At 44.6% G+C, this 17,346-nt stretch overlaps 2 protein-coding genes across 2 annotated transcripts in view; both read right to left on the reverse strand.

Moving 5' to 3' along the window:
* Positions 1 to 3,416: 3,416 nt before the first annotated feature.
* On the reverse strand, positions 3,417 to 5,944 carry LOC106817807 (carbohydrate sulfotransferase 11-like). Its single transcript, XM_014822508.1, has 2 exons — positions 5,915 to 5,944; positions 3,417 to 4,677 (listed from the first exon to the last, which is right to left on the reverse strand). Exons 1-2 carry the CDS (start codon positions 5,942 to 5,944, stop codon positions 3,781 to 3,783), a joined length of 927 nt encoding a protein of 308 aa, XP_014677994.1. The 3' UTR covers positions 3,417 to 3,780.
* An 8,306-nt stretch (positions 5,945 to 14,250) lies between these two features.
* LOC106817808 overlaps positions 14,251 to 17,346 on the reverse strand; it is a 7,297-nt gene continuing 4,201 nt past the window's right edge. The window contains exons 5-7 of the mRNA XM_014822509.1: positions 16,775 to 16,964; positions 16,210 to 16,342; positions 14,251 to 15,724 (exon numbers count right to left, since the gene is read on the reverse strand). Of these exons, the coding sequence (XP_014677995.1) occupies positions 15,020 to 15,724; positions 16,210 to 16,342; positions 16,775 to 16,964 (1,028 nt within the window). The 3' untranslated portion in view covers positions 14,251 to 15,019. The remainder of the gene's footprint in view (positions 15,725 to 16,209; positions 16,343 to 16,774; positions 16,965 to 17,346) is intronic.

A 17,346-nucleotide genomic window follows, 5' to 3' on the forward strand; every position in this document is an offset into this window, starting at 1 on the left:
TTATATTTTATTGAAACGCTTCAAGTGCCTGTGGCCGAAACAACATTGAGCCGAGTAGAAATATATCCGCCGTACCTATGTAGTGGCTGTATGTGTATCCGTACCTATATAGTGGCAGTACGTATATTCGTACCTATGTAGCGGTTGGCAGTGTATCTATATCTATATAGTGTACGTGTATCCGTGTCCGTGTGGTGGCAACATATCTGTGCCGGTGTAGTTGTTTTGTGTCCGTGCGGGAGGAGATTCGACGCGAGCTGCTGCGCGCGGCGTAGGCGCATGAGATGGAGTGATGGGGGCAGCGCTGGCGCTAGCTCCCCGTGGGCTATGATAGTGCACGAACCACAGGCACTTGAAGCGTTTCAATAAAATATCTACGCAGGGGTCGTGTGCTGTGCACGGCGACAGTTAAATATATAACCGTATATAACTGTAGTTTATATTTAACTGTCGCCGTGCACAGCACACGACCCTTGCGTATATATTTTATTGAAACGCTTCAAGTGCCTGTGGCACGAACAGCCATCGCGTTGACGTGCGGACCGGCGTGTATAATAAAGGACCTATATGTAGTATAGACGATTCGCCATTTCCAAAACAAGCCGATTTACAAACAATCTTGCGTTCTGCAGATTGCTCGATGTTCGGCGAATCATAAAAACAGCAATTTGCGGGGTAGAGCGTGCCTTTATGGCTCTCTACTATACCGGGGCTACAATTTTATGGCCGCCGTCGTGAATGGGACGCGCGACAAGTTAGCGACACACTCGGGTCTCTCACGTTGGTCTGGTTTTTCTCCTCGCCCTGCGTTTTCCCTGAAAATTGGTATTTGTCCCTTTTCCTTATTCTATCTCCGGAGCCGCACACCGCCGAGTGATTCCTGGTATCAAGCGACAACCTCAGGTATAACCTTTTTACGTTTGTACGCGACACGCGCGCGCAGAGGCGACATAGGAGTCGGCTCTCTAGGTATACCTATATATATACATTGTACGCGATATGCGGCGCAGCCTGAATAACATATTGTACGAGTATAGTAGTTCTCTTGTTAGTGGTTTACACTCATATATATATTATACGCACGTCCAGTACATTACAATTCTGTGTTCGTGTTATTCCTATCGGCGTTTCCCGTCAGCTACCTAGGGAGGATACCCTCCTGCAGCCGAACCGAGAGCCTGGGGTAGGTGAAGCAACGGCTTTACCTTGCTACATATATGATATATCTTAGAACTTACAAGAACTGTACGGCTGTCATCTTATCTAGCATGACCTGGTAGAACCTGGTTGGGGAAGTAACACCCCCTCCCTCCACCCTGTCCTAGCCAGCGCGGAGGCCGTAGGGCCTGCCCGAACTTGGTTCGGCCGACCCCTGGCAGCGGAGGGCGCTGCGGGCCAGGCACGACGAACAACGAGGGGGACAGCGACAGAAGGACAAACGTTACATATAGATAAATTTACTTCGACATGTATGTAAATAACATAAGATGCATTTATGAGCCCAGGGCAGGGCGAAACATGTTCTACGTTAGATAAATTAGCAAATCAATAAATTTTTAACGTTGTGTGTATGTATGTATGTATGTAACGTGTAATGTATTTATTTTTTATATTTATTCACAACAGACAGTTGGCAAGCGTGCGTACACTAGGTATTATAAAAAGCTGCGTTTAATAGCTAGATTCAGTAAAATCGATGACATTTCTGACCGCTCACGATGTAAACGAACTCAAGTCAATATGTTGCGCGCAATCTTCCGATTTGTGCAATCTACCAATCTGCCGACTGTGCGGTGACCTCATCAAACTCTAGCATCCCAAACCATACTGATAAACCAGTCTGCAAAACCGGGATCCACCTACTGCTAATATATATTACCATAATAACATTATAGCCTATGTAATTAAAATCGGTAGCTTGCGCTGATCAGAAGATTACGTGTAAAATGGGTTCGTGTACGGACTACCAATATGGCCGGCGGCACGGGATTGTCGGTAATATTGCTATTATTAGCTCATCTGGCGTAGTCAGATGCAGCTTGTAGAATCGCATGATCGTCCGTCCGTCCGTGCGTCAACAGTTGGGCACAAACCTTAACCGCTCGACGTACGGTCACGATATTCGGGACGTGGGGGGGGGAATCCGAAAACGAGTTGGGATGTCGAAGCTGGGGGTCAAGGGTCAAAGGTCAAGAGGTGTAAAAGCAGGGGGAACATTCCCTCCTTAACTTAAGGTATAGGGAGGAAATGCAGAATTGCGGCACAAATCTAAACGGCTCGACCTAGGCTCGTAGAGTCCAGGTATAGCATCATGGTAGGAAAAGCCAGCACTGTGCCAAAATTGGAGGTCACAGGTCAAAGTTCAATGGGGCACAGGGCAGATTTTAGACATTTTTTGAGGACATGGTCTGACGCGAGCGATTAAAAACTTTTTCGTTTCAGCGGTGACCTAGCATTTTTATGGCTTTATTGAAAGGACCATGAAATGTACTTTCTGCTGACATGCAAAGAGTAAGTGTCGGATAACCTTTTGACCCTCAAGCGGAGGGTTAAACATGGATTTGTTTACTGTTAGAAAGAATTTGACTGCCGGGTTTGCTAGTAGAATCTATGCATGCCTGGATGTATGAGGGCTACAATGTCACAGTGAAATTTCAAAAGCTAAATTTGGTTGAAGAAGGTTTATGCTCCTTAAATCGTATAATTTCTATGGAATTCTGTACTGTCAGTGTGTTACATGTAACTTATGCCACTGCCAGTGGCCACTGCCAGTGCATGTGGTGGTGATAGTACTGTGTAGTTTTTGTCTGCGTTAACTAGTTACAGGTGGCGGCTCTCTATTTCAACCTGTAGGCTTGCGTAGGTAAATGGATGAGTGTTTACCTATTATGTCTTGTAAATAGTTATTGCTACTACGTACGATGGGAGCTTCCATCTTTAATCTTAAGACACTTAAACGTACGCGCCATCTCGTGCGGCAACTTTCATAACGATCCCAACAAAATTCCTTGAGAAGGTTCTTGATACCATCCCTGTGCCTTCCACTGTTTCGGCGCGTATGTGAACACCATTTGGGACTAACAGCGGTTTACTAGAATCCACCACTCCACCACGGAGTCACCGCAGTAGACGTTAGATGAGCGCTGTTGCTCCGCGGCACTTGTTAATGCAAGTCGCGGATCTCTCTCTAGCTAGAGCATTCACCTCCAGAAGGTATAGGTGTGTGTGTGTGTGTGTGTGTGTGTGTGTGTGTGTGTGCGTGCGTGCGTGCGTGTGTGCGTGCGTGCGTGCGTTGTAGCATTGCTGCTACACACAAATTACATCATGCGCATTATAAAATAACAGCAAGTGAAACTGTCACCCCAACAGCTAAAGCATTGACCTGCAGAAGTTAAGATCTCAATAGCAAAGTAGCTATAACGAGCGGTGTAGGGCACCAACGTCGACTGGGGGACAGACAACACGAAAACCTAAAACAACGAGAAGACCAGATCACGTAGGCCCGCCTTAACATGTTAGGTAATCGATCAGAAATGTCAGAAACATCGGAAAACAATCACCCCTAGAGCAATGTCATGTGTAGTATCACACGGCAACAACCATTAGCAACGCAACCTACACTCATTAACCACACATCGCCAGTTTAATTGCTTGTAAAGCAGACGGCCATTGTGATAAGCAGGTCGAAAAAAAACGCAGACACAAAAAATCACCGCAAGGCCGAGATAGGTGACGATATTAATTTCTACAAATCGACCGCGATGTCAACGTCTGCAATGCCTACGAAACAAATTCGTCTACTTCGCTCGCGTTGAATCGAAACAGTTTGAAATCGACGTCGTACAGTCGCCGTATCTTCGCCACGACGTCGGCGCTCAGGCTACGGTAGAAGTCTGGCATCGCAGACCGCGTCATGTTTTGCTTCGCGCCGTACGACGGGTAGCGCAGCAGGTGGGCGACGTTCATGCGCCGTAGCACGTAGTCGGCGTCGGCCGCCATCGTGCGGTGCGTGCCGACGACGTCGTATCGCACGCGACACGGGTCGCACAGCTCGTACATCGGCGCCCAGTGCGGATTCAAACTGCCCGTGTACGATACCGAGAACGGATCGGCCGCCAGGGTGAGCTCGTCGGTGAGATAGCGCGCGAATTCGTCGAAGGTCACGTTGAGGTCGCGAGGGTCGGCGTCGGCGTCGCGTCTGTAGTTGGCGACGACGTGCCGACGATACTTAGCGAACATCAGCTTGTGCTGCGTGCCGAAGTCGGCGAGCGGCTTCAGGAAGATGCTTGCGAACGCCGACAGGAGGCGCTCGTACGGATCGCGCACGAAGATAAACTTGAAGTAGGTTTCTAGCCGACGTCGGCCCTCCGACGGTCGGTACGCGCGCAGGTGTTTCAGGCCGTGTCGCTTGTTAATGTTGTAGGCGTCGAACGCTAGCGGGTCGCCGACGGGTTCCGTGGACAGCGCCGCGAATACGCGCTGCCAGTTGCTGGAGCCGGCCTTCGGGACGATGCAGTAGAGCAGGCGACGTCGGTCGTCGACGAGAATCGAGCTGAGGAAGCGCTGACGACGCGCGCCGGTCGGCGATGCTTTGTCGCCCGCTGCGTTGGTGGCGCTGCAGGCGGCGAGCAGTGCTTTCGCGCGCGCGTTCTGTTGCGCTTCTTCCTTGGGAGATATCTGCGCGAGGAAGAGCGCACGTAATGTGTATTATATAATGTGTGTTCTATGAAATAATAGTATCCGTGGACTGGAGAAGAGAAAAACGAAAAGTAAAACCTTACCAGAACTCCCACGACATTCCTAGAGATTGAACATTATTTGACCAACTCTAATTAAGTTACATCAAGAGTTAATGAAGACATTATTTGTCTTCATTAACGGCCTTGTTATCGCGTATGCTGTTTAATTCAATGGTTATCTTTATATATCTATTTTGTTACTCACTGCTAGTAAATAAGCTGACCCCAAAAAATCTCCGTATTTCGCTGGGGGATAAAATCGCAGTAGAATGCACTAATTGCATTATGCACGCAAGATAGATGACTCAGGATGTGTTGGCAGCGGAATTAAGACCCAGCAATGTCAAGATCACGCTGCGCAGACCGTGGCAACGGTGCGAATGCCCCGTTTACATTGGTGTCACATTTCAGAGACAGAAATCTTGACATGACACTTGTCCCACACCTAGAAGTGAACGCTACTTAAACTATACGTGGGCATCTCGCTCGGGGTTCCTATCGCGCTCACCTCCCTAATATTCTCCCACCATATTGCTTTCTCTCTCGCTTCTCTTCTTCCTCTCCTTTCTTTCTTTCCTTGCTAATTGAGCTTTTCCAACAAGGAAGTACCTATATCTCTGGCATGCTATGTATGTGGGCTCTGCACAATCTTACCGCGGCTATGTGAGATAGATTCCATCGCATATTTATCCTCCGCACGAAGTGTAGCGGATGGTATTGCTTTTGGCTCGTTTGTATGTGTGCCTGGAATTCATCGCGTATTTGTTGGTAAGCGCACATTCCACATCTGTCGTTGACACACCTGCGCTGACATTGAAAGCACAATCATGACGTTAGTTTATTAATTCGACAGCCCTCGTTTCTGAGATTCTAAATACTTTCAGACAGTATTGTTTCGACTGCAACGATATTTGTCTACGCGACTAAGGACACTAATAGCACCCTGTATCCGCGTGGTACCGAATGCAACGTGTGGACGAGAATATAAGATAGGAAAAATCTGCATCATATTTATTCTTTTATTCTTCGTTCAACTCACAAACATACATTTATTATTCGCGCGATGACGAATCCCCTATCCGCCGAAGTCCGAGAGACTCGATGTTTAGGATTTGAATGGCAAGAGTGCCAATAGACTATTGGACTGTTTTGTGTGTGTATTGAGTATCATTTACCTCAGGACTGTGTATGTTGTGTTGGTTCATGTTATGGACTTTTAGTGTTTCTTATGGACTGTTGTTCATTTACGTTTTGGAACAAGGACACTTACCTGTGTTAAGGACTGTCGTTTCGTTTGCGCTTGTCCGCGTACACAAGGACTAAACGTTCGTTGTTTGGAAAGGGCTACCGGTGATTCATTATTCGTAAAAGATTATCATTTAGCTCGAGTAATTTGGTTCAGAGGACTGTTTGAACTTTGTCTTTCGACAATCAGGACAATCGCGCACACTCATTGTTCGGCAATCACGCATACTCGTTACTCGCGTTCTAATCTAAGTTGTGAGTATGTTATCGCGTTTTGTGAAAGTTACTAAGTTGTCACGTGGATTGAGATACTATGGTCTGCGCTTTCGACATCCCTGTCGAATGATGTCCCCCTGGATGTTGCGGCATTCCACCGGAGTACGTATTTTCTTTTCGGTATCGCCCGCTAGGGGCGCTTATGTTTTTGTAAACAATGCAAATGGCGGCGTGGTCATGGCAATGTGAATCTTCCACGATTGAATAATATATCAGACTGTGTCACGAGTACACACGTCTTCATTATTCAATGTGTTCAAATTATTAAAAGTAAGCACCGTCACACCTACTATGCCACGCCCTCCTCACTCCCTGTGTTGGAACCTCACAATCCGCCTATAAGGTGTCCCGTTGAGTCGCGCCAGCGCTTGTGTTTAGCTGCTGATGTATGCTCGCCTTTTTCTATTCATTAATCGCTGGTCATGCTTGGTAGCTCACTTTTTGTAGAAATGCTGGTTGCGCCTTGATTGTGTGTGCTGCGTAATTCTCTCCTTACTCTTTTCAGTAGACCTAGTAGCTACTCTATTTTTGCGTTACGCACATGTGTTCGTAAGACTAAGAGTAAGAGGACTGACTTATGGTTTGGTTGTGTTGCGTAGTTTAACAGCCAATATTAGAGCTTGTGAGACTTTGTTTTCTTTAAATGTTTTGGTTCTTAAATAGCATACTGTGTGCTCTTGCTAAAGTAACAGAGTTTCATTAACTGTTAACAGCAATGAGTATAACTATGAATGCTTTAATTCCTTGCAATTTGGATTTTAAATGCGTGTCTTTAACATTAACATTGCTAATTCAACGTTAGAAACCTTGCAATATAGACCTACCCAACGATCTACCGCCTTGATATCACTCCCACCCAGGCGGCTCTGGTCTAGACGGCTTGCCGCACGTTGAGAACAACCCCTGGGCACCACTGACCTGGACCCAGCTTCGCAACGGAGGCTCAGGCTTCCTCTTCATGGACGAGTTCAATGCGAATTACCCTGATAGATACTACTCTAAGCATAGGACTCACGAATTTACAGTTCAACATAATCCATCGCCGCCTGCGCCACCTGCGCACTTCGTTGCCACCTGCAAGGACGACCATCGTCCAGCCAACGGAGGACACAACCCCGGATGACCTGCCAGCGCCAGAAGCCTACCAACCCAGGACTCCCCCAGCCCCTATGAGAAGAGGTCGACTGAGGGGCTATGTCAGCTAGGCATCGCAGACATGTGGAAGGGGGAGAAACACCAGAAGCCAGCCAAAGCTCCATTTATCATGCCACCAGCTTATCCAGAGCATGATAAATAAATAAATAAATAGTAAAGGAAAAATACCTGTCTAATTCTACCACAAGAATACGATGGAAATTAGTAGAAATGATGGTTTTATCAGATATTAATAGTATTTTCATTACCAATATAATTTATTAACAAAAAAGTTCCGGAAGATAAAATAAAAATCTTCATTGTTTATAAGATATTATTATTGTTTGCTTATTTGACACGTGCCACAGTACTACTGTAATAAAGTAATGCTGATCCTTCTTTTTTTTTACTTTCGATGACTTTCCTAACGTGGAATTCCTTCACACTTGTTGTAGGAGTAATCACTTATTGTACTGTCTATATCTTGGCAACTTCTTTGCACTGCCGTGCTATTGTACTGTTACAAGCATCTTCTCTTGTAATAAATCTATTTCTTTGTGGCACTGTCTCCTCTCGTATGCTTGTGTTTATTAAAGTGTCAACATTTCTACGCACTTTAATGTAAGACGTATCACACGCTTACACTACTGTGTAAACTGGTCAGTCACGCATGTGAACATAAAGACATGTAAACGATGGCGTAGGCGATAATATAGTGAGCGGCGCGAGAGGCGGCAGGGAAGCTGTTTTGCCGGCTCTTTGTTCTAAGTACGGGCGGGAGCAGGCGTTTTTACTGTGTGTGCGCGCACGACGGCCGAAACAGCATTGAACCGGGTAGAAATATATCCGCCGTACCTATGTAGGGGCTGTATGTGTATCTGTACCTATATAGTGGCAGTACGTATTTTCGTACGTATGTAGCGGTTGGCAGTGTATCTATATCTATATAGTGTACGTGTATCCGTGTCCGTGTGGTAGCAACATATCTGTGCCGGTGTAGTGGTTTTGTGTCCGTGCGGGAGGAGATTCGACGCGAGCTGCTGCGTGCGGCCAGGGAGCCTATTATAGACTCCCTGGTGCGGCGTAGGCGCATGAGATGGAGTGGTGGGGGCAGCGGCTGAGCCGCTAGCTCCCGTGGTTGATAGTGCGCGTGCAGGCACGAACAGCCATCGCGTTGACGTGCGGACCGGCGTGTATAATAAAGGACCTATATGATATATCTTACAACTTACAAGAACTGTACGGCTGTCATCTTATCTAGCATGACCTGGTAGAACGTGGGTGGGGGAGTAACACCCTCTCCCTCAACCCTGTCCTATAGCCAGCGCGGAGGCCGTAGGGCCTGCCCGAACTTGGCTCGGCCGACCCCTGGCAGCGGAGGGCGCTGCGGGCCAGGCACGACGAACAACGAGGGGGACAGGGACAGAGGGACGAACGTTACATATAGATAAATTTACTTCGACATGTATGTAAATAACATAAGATGCATTGATGAGCCCAGGGCAGGGCGAAACATGTTCTACATTAGATAAATTAGCAAATCAAAAAAAATTTATCGTTAAAACACACAATGTTTAATGTATTTCCTTTTCATATTTATTCACAACAGACAGTTGGCAAGCGTGCATACACTAGGCATTATAAAAAGCTGCGTTTGATAGCTAGATGCAGTAAAATCGATAAAATCTCTGAACGCTCACGATGTAAACGAACTCAAGTCTATATGTTGCGCGCAATCTTCCGATTTGTGCAATCTACCAATCTGCCGACTGTGCGGTGACCTCATCAAACTCTAGCATCCCAAACTAATACTGATAAACCAGTTCTGCAAAACCGGATCCACCTACTGCTAATATATATTACCATAATAACACTATAGCCTATGTAAGTAAAATCGGTAGCTTGCGCTGGTCAGAAGATTAACATGGGTTGTGTAACATGTTAACAGCCCGGCGCACACGTGGCGATTTTTATCGACAGTACCGGCGATTCTGTTGCCAGCAACAAAATCGCCGAGAATATCGCCACGTGTGCCGCTGCCCGGCGTCACCGATTTTGACGCCAGAAACTCGTCGCTGGAATATCAAACATGTTTGATATTTGTTGCCCAGCGCTGAACAATCGCAACGTGTGCGCCGCACTGGCGATGGATCCCGGCAACAGTTTTTGGATTAACCAATCAAATGCATGATTTGAAGCACGTGATCAAATATTGGCAGCGCCGTGTGTGGTTTGAACAGGTCACGTACAGTTCTTACAGTGGTATGTCGCTGACAGACGGTTGAATTGTCGCCGGGTGGCGCACACGTGGCGATTTTTTATCGACTGTACCGGCGATAAAAATCGACGGTACTGTCGTAAAAAATCGCCACGTGTGCGCCGGGCTTAACGTGTTAACGTGTTAACGTGTTAACGTGTTAACGTGTTAACGTGTTAACATGTTAACGTGTAACATGGGTTCGTGTTCGGAATACCAGTATGGCCGGCGGCACGTGATTGTCGGTAATATTGCAATTCGCGGATAAGTTCTGTGTGTGTGTGTGTGTGTGTGTGTGCGCGTGTGTGTGTGTGGTGTGTGTGTGTGTGTGTGTGTGTGTGCGTGTGTGTGTGTGTGTGCGTGTGTGCGGTCTCGTAAACCGCGTAACAATATTAAAGTTTATATATCGCAGGGGTTATTGTGGGAAGTTAGGGCACGACCAGTGACACCTGACACGCACGTAATCAAAGCTGTTTTCTGAATTCGTCACGTAGAAAGTGGACTGTTTTTATTCAGGTAGATATTTAGAAGAAATTTAAACTGTATATACTTGAAGATTCTAGGCACTTGTAACTTTGTGGATGTGCGGCAGCATTGATATATCTATGCAAGGGGTAATCCGAGATTCCTCTGACCAATGCCCACACCGACGATTTTGGTGGTTTTGGTGTGGGTTAGAGGAACCCACTAACCCACACCCACTAACCCACACCAAAACCACCAAAATCGTCGGTGTGGGCATTGGTCAGAGGAATCTCGGACTATGCAAGGGGGTACCGTGGACTGGAGAAGAGAAAAACGAAAGTAAAACCTTACCCAGAAGCTCCCACGACATTCCTAGAGATTGAAACATTATTTGACCAACTCTAATTAAGTTACATCAAGAGTTAATGAAGATATTATTTGTCTTCATTAACGCCTTGTTATGCGTATGCTGTTTTAATTCCAATGGTTATCTTTATATACTATTTTGTTACTCACTGCTAGTAAATAAGCTGACCTCCAAATTTTTGTGCATGTCCACCAACTTTCTGAAGTTGGTGGTCCTGCTGTCCACTAGATTTTCAGCCGAAATTCGAACCCTGCGGTGCCGGGCTCGACAAACCCGCTTGCCCGATGGCCCGGGGCAACCAAAATTCTCTCCGGGGCAGGTATAGCTTGAAATTGCACTTCCCTGTTCGGGCAAGCAAGTTTTTTTTATTAAATGGCTAGACATAACGAGATTTGAATTAAAAAACAATGCGAATGAGACAATCAGTGCATGCAGTCATACTTTGTACACAACATGCATACAGCAACATGTAAACCCGGCCTCCGTGATTTTGTCACCATTAGGAATAATTTGTGACCTCGTCGATTTCGCCAAAGCATCATCTTGACTTTTGTTTGGGAAACACCTTTACGATAATTCGACACAATTTCTGGCTTCTGAGACATTATTAGAGTCAGTGCGTCAAAATTATGAAAATTTTAACAAAATCATGCTATGAAAAAGTAGCTCTGGCCAAGCTCCCGTAAACAAAATTACGAGAGCTCTTTTTTTTCATACAAAATCAAAAAAGAGCTCTTGTAATAAAAAAAGTATTTTTTAGGCTGCTCCACACCGTGGCGCACGAAGTCGGTCCGCCCTGACGATTTGGCGACCTTTCCGTCCGCCAGGCCCCGCCTGCTGGTTTGTTAGCACAGCTCCATTTAGTCTATTTTCAATCTGGATCATTATCAACATTCACGCTATATAAAGCGCGAAGAATTCTCAGAGCAGATAATCATAGTAACTAACAATACCCGTTCAACAATACAGTGTGTATTGTTGAACACCTTCTAACAATATCATATGTATTGTTGTAGAACCTAACAACTGTGTATTTAAATTCAATTTCATTTTTAATAAATTCAATAAAATCAATCAAATAATTTCAACAAATTCATTTCAATAAATGTCAATTTTAAGTTTAATTAAAGCAATATCGATATATTTCTTAAAATAACACTATATATACTATAATAACAAAGACGAGATCGTTAATTAAAAATATTTTGGTCCTAAACATCCGGATAAAGCAATTTTAACAAATTCGAAATATTTTTCCATGATATGGCCCCAGTGGCACCAAAGTCAATAAGAAAAAATATTTCAGGGAATAATCTTTTTTATAGGTTCTACAACAATACATATTATATTAGGCGCGTTCACACACAAGAAAAACCGGGATGCTAATCGCGATGAAATACCGGGATAAATGTGTTGTGTTGTTCACACAGGCGAATAATCGCGCTAATCGCCGAGCGGGATAATTCTATTAATAGAACTGCGCATGCTCACTGCCGGAATGATTTGGAGCGCGATGCTGATCGCAATTATTAGTGGGTATTATTGCGTTCACACTTGTAATAATCTCGGTATTTCGATCGCGATTGAAAAACCAGGATTTGCATCCCGCTTATTCGCGCCAGTGTGAACGCGCCTATTGTTAGAATGTGTTCAACAATACACATTAAATTGTTGAAAGTGTATTGTTAGTTACCAGGATTATCAGCACTGAGAGAGGCGCGTACACTTGAGAGCATCATATATCATCATACTTGAGCGCAGTATATGTTATATAGAAGAGCCCGCGTGTGTAGGTGAACAACCATTCTAAATCTGCAGACTCGTGTATCTTCCTCTCCCCTCTCTCGCTCTCGCTTTCGCTCTCTCTCTCTCTCTCTCTCTCTCTCTCTCTCTCTCTCTTTTTCTCTCTCTCTCTCTCTCTCTGCTCTCGCCTACACCCACCACGGTCTCACTATTCTCTAAATATCTAGTCTATATTCCGTTTCTGGTCTCATTCTTACCATTCAGTCAGGATCGCAGATAAAATCGCATTCGATTACTCAGCAGTATTTACGTCGGGTCGGAATCACGATCAGCTTCTTGCCGGCGCTCTTGACGATATTCATATGCGAAAATCTGGCATTTCTCTTCGCAGACTGTGTTTTTTTGTTGCATAAACGTAACGATTATACAGCAGGCATCCTGAAAGCGCGACTGCGAAAGCGCGATACTTTCGCTTTAAGTTCTTTTAATAAGCCAAACATTAATATTACTAGTGAACGGGTAAATAAAAAATTACGAATGTTTTACAAATAATAAGTAGAAATATTATAATATTCGAGCACGTGCTTGCTATAGATCAGACCTCGGCTAATAAAATACACGATTCGACGTGCATAAAAGGGGAGAAGGCGAGAGGGCAAGATTGAGAGAGAGAGAGAAGAGAGAGAGAGAGAGCGAGGAGAGCGAGAAAGAACAGGAGAGAGAGAGAGAGAGAAGATGAGAGAGAGAGAGAGAGAGAGAGAAGGGGAAGAGAGAGAGAGAGAGAGAGAGATGAATGATCGCGGAACACATCGCAGCATTTCTTCCATCCTTCGCGTCAGCTCACTCAGCTGGAGACAAAACCGGAATGTTATTTTTATCTTGTACTTCACTCACTGTGCATTGTTGCTAAATTGTCTACCGGGATGCTCATGGACACACATTTCTAAAGCAGTGTGTGAGTTTCCTGTGAGATTATACTAATCAAATGACGAATGGCCACTAGTCTGGCACCGGGCAATGCGGTATTGTCCTCTCTCTCTCTCGCGTCTCCCCGGGGCGAAAGTACATGCGATGCTCATCGCGATGCTCCGAGGATTCCAAGCACCGCAGTGGAGTCTCCACTCTAGGGGAAAGCCTAGTAGGGAAGTAGTCGGGGTCTAGCCTCGGGGTATAGGACACACTGCGCAATTTTCTACGCTGGCCGCTTGCGATCGTTAAATACGGTGCCGGGTCCGCGCGGTGTGTCCGGTCTCACGCAGCGTATTTCGCTGGGGGATAAAAATCGGCAGTAGAATGCACTAATTTGCATTATGCACGCAAGATAGATGACTCAGGGATGTGTTGGCAGCGGAATTAAGACCCAGCAATGTCAAGATCACGCTGCGCAGACGTGGCAACGGTGCGAATGCCCCGTTTACATTTGGTGTCACATTTCAGAGACAGAATACTTGACATGACACTTGTCCCAACCTAGAAGTGAACGTTACTTAAACTATAACGTGGGCATCTCGCTCGGGGTTCCCTATCGCGCTCACCTCCCTAAATATCTCCCACCATATTGCTTTCTCTCTCGCTCTCCTTCTTCCTCTCCTTTCTTTCTTCCTTGCTAATTGAGCTTTTCCAACGAGGAGGTACGTATATCTCTGGCATGCTATGTATGTGGGCTCTGCACAATCTTACCGCGGCTATGTGAGATAGATTCCATCGCATATTTATCCTCCGCACGAAGTGTAGCGGAGGGTATTGTTTTTGGCTCGTTTGTGCCTGGAATTCATCGCGTATTTGTTGGTAAGCGCACATTTCACATCTGTCGTTGACACACCTGCGCTGACATTAAAAGCACAATCATGACTTTAGTTTATTAATTCGACAGCCATCGTTTCTGAGATTCTAAATACTTTCAGACGGTAATGTTTCGAATGGAACGATATTTTTCTACGCGACCAAGGGCAGTAATAGCACCCTGTATCCGCGTGGTACCGAATGCAACGTGTGCACAAGAATATAAGATGCGAAAATCTGCATCATATTTATTCTTTTATTCTTTGTTCAACTCACAAACATACATTTATTATTCGCGCGATGACGAATCCTCTATGTAACGCCACGAGCACAATATATAAAGTGCACTAACGCTCGCAAAATTCAACATACAACACAAAACACAAACCGGAATCTTGCTCTTTTACTCGCTGGCTGCAGTATCATGTCACAGGCAGAGCGAAGGACTATAGTTCTAGAGCTGCATACCAGCCTGCTCACACTGCATCTATATATATGAACACCGCGTGCGGGTGTTGAATACATATAGATGTAGCGTGAGCGGGTGGACATGATACTGCATCCAGTGATTTTAGCAAGCTTTCTTTACGTTTGGCAATCCTAACAGATAGAAATAAGTAAATAACTATTAAGGGATTCAACCCATTGCTAGCAGTCCCCAAATGGCATATACTCCAAATGTTTTTTTATCATAAATGCTCTTAATTGAATCGAATTAGAGGCTTGAAACAGCAACAACGTTTCGCGTTGCAACGTGGACATTTATTAAACTCATCTATAGCTACGGAGCGCCATTTACAATATTATCTTTTAAATGCGTACTATATATTTTGTCCACTGTTTTTTCAAATAGAGTGCATCTAAAGTTGCTCAACACTTTCCTAAGTTTCTCCTTAATTAATAATCATATACAACGCATACTATCAATCTGCCAAATACAATGCACGTCGTTGCGATTAAACTAGAATTGCGTTAAGAGCCGCACGACAAAACATGCACATACGCGCTCGGTTACAACTCAGCTTCGGGTGGAAATGGCGTGTGACAGTTGCCGTGGTACAAGTTCACCGCTCCGTCACATCGGTTGAACAGTTCGAATAAAGCCGAGGGCATGGTGATGGAGCGCGCATACTTGCGGCACAGCTGCCGATTCCACGTGCACGGCAGCGTGTGAAACAGTTCGGGATACTCCATGCCCAATATCGTCACCACTTCTTGGTCGCCGAGATGCGATTTCGTGAAATAGTACTTTCGCATTAAATATCTCAGATTTCTCTCAGATACCGCCGCTTGATATTTCTTAGATTTCGACATGTGGTCGAGGTTGATAAGGTAGAGGCCACCATTGTAACCCGGTTTGCCACTAGGTGGCGGCATGCCCAGCCTGTCGTCACCAACAGCCTCGCGTGCCTTTGCAAACCTTTGATAATATACAGGTTGTTGCTCTTGAGCCAGCGCGAATATTGTCTCCTCTTTGAATTCATCAAACTCCCGCCAAAGTTTCCGAATGTCGTTCATTAATCTCATGTCGGCATCCACTTTGATGATACGATCGACCTCAGACAGGTCAATGACCTTGTGAAGGGCGAACGGAATGAAGTAGAATATGTCGTTGAAGAGATTGTATTTCGTTCGGTAACTTTTAAACAACCGCTGAATAGGCCATACGTCGTGTACTACTTTTGCAACGACCGATTCGACTTCGTATGTCTGCACCTGGTAACGGACCGTGAAAATATTAAGTGTATTATAATTTTTTAATTTCTAATTTATAAAGTTGAACTTTTAATTGCAAATATCCAATTTCAAATTTCTAATGTTTAATTTCTAATTTCGAATTTCGAATATATAATGTCTAATTTCTAATGTATAATTTTTTATTTTTTATTTCTTATTGCTAATTTCTAATTTCTAATTTCTAATCTTTAATTTCTAATTTCTAACTTCCAGTTTCTAATTTATAATTTCTAACTTTTAACTTCTAATTTCTAACTTTTAATTTATCATTTTGAATTTATTACTTTCTAAATTCCATTGTTCTACCTCTCCACATTAAATTTCGTTGCGAATGTTGCAAACGCTAACAAGTTTGGACATGCGAGCCGATATCCGCGGACGTCGCACAGGTTAGGAATGCATGATGCAATTAGGAATGCATAGACAATCTCATCTAGCGCAGGTATCTTCCGTGTTTCTAATACCTGTATGACTAGATTCTCTCTGTGCGGAATTGTATTGAACACGTTTTCCAGGATGTCGGCTGCGATCCGGGTGCTGTTCGCGTCGCCCAGGAAATGGTACTTGATCCTACCAGTTGCATGCTTCACCATAGACCTGCGTAAGAAAATGCGGTTGTCAGAGTTCGACCCGTGAGTGATGGCGTGGTTAGGGAAAAATGCGAGACTGTTGTATATAGGCGTCCACAAGGGTTCTCGTATCACTTGTCTTTGGCTCGATTTAGAAGCCAGGTGCATTTTTACGGTCGCAAACGCTGCTACCGACATTGGAAGGCATTTCTTGGGAATAGCAAACACGAGCGTGAAAGCTCTCACCACTACTGGACACTAATATTTTGTGAATACCATGAAATAAAATCGAATTAGTTCTCGTACTGCTACTGGAAAGTCGAGATAACGACGTGAAACATATCGATACACGTTCGCACGAGATCGGTGAAACGTCATTTAAGATTAAAAAGCTTGCTGTCATGCTTTTATAACGCACGCGATGCGATAACACGACGAATTATTGTAACGGGGAACGAACCTAATGTTGGCTCGAAGTTGCTGTTGAAGCAGGTCATTCTTCTCAGCTTTAGCGAAGAACATGAGGATGTGAACTGTTTCCGGCTGTCCGACAGGGTTTCTGCTCTGCTCCTGCTCTGGCAGAAGACTGCAGTAGAGTATGATGGCGAGGGCGCTTACCCATAACAGGATACGTACTCTTCTGCGACAGACTGTAATAAAAAATGATTCTCTCCGTTACCGCACCATTACTATTACTGTAAAACAATCACCGTAAACGAGTTACTCTCAATCTCTTACTCTTATTCCGTACAGATTTCAAATTTGATCCTACATCAAACTAGTCCGGGCCAGGCGCGGCCAAACATTTGCAGTGTGTACACGCTATCCCGGACAAAACAGGTGCTAGTCCGGACAGTTAGCAACATGAATATTACTATTACTATTACTATTACTATTACTGTTACTATTACTGTTACTATTACTATTACTATTACTATTACTGTTACTATTACTGTTACTATTGCTATTACTATTACTATTACTATTACTATTACTATTACTATTACTATTACTATTACTATTACTATTACT

The sequence above is a fragment of the Priapulus caudatus genome, unplaced genomic scaffold, assembly GCF_000485595.1.
Source record: "Priapulus caudatus unplaced genomic scaffold, Priapulus_caudatus-5.0.1 Scaffold1873, whole genome shotgun sequence".
NCBI classification, from domain to species: domain Eukaryota; kingdom Metazoa; phylum Priapulida; class Priapulimorpha; order Priapulimorphida; family Priapulidae; genus Priapulus; species Priapulus caudatus.

Coding starts and splice junctions, on each gene's coding strand:
- LOC106817807 (XM_014822508.1), bottom strand. CDS start 5,944: ATGAACCAACACAACATACACAGTCCTGAG. Junction 4,678..5,914: donor ACAACATACACAGTCCTGAG/GTAAATGATACT, acceptor TTCCTCGCGCAG/ATATCTCCCAAGGAAGAAGC.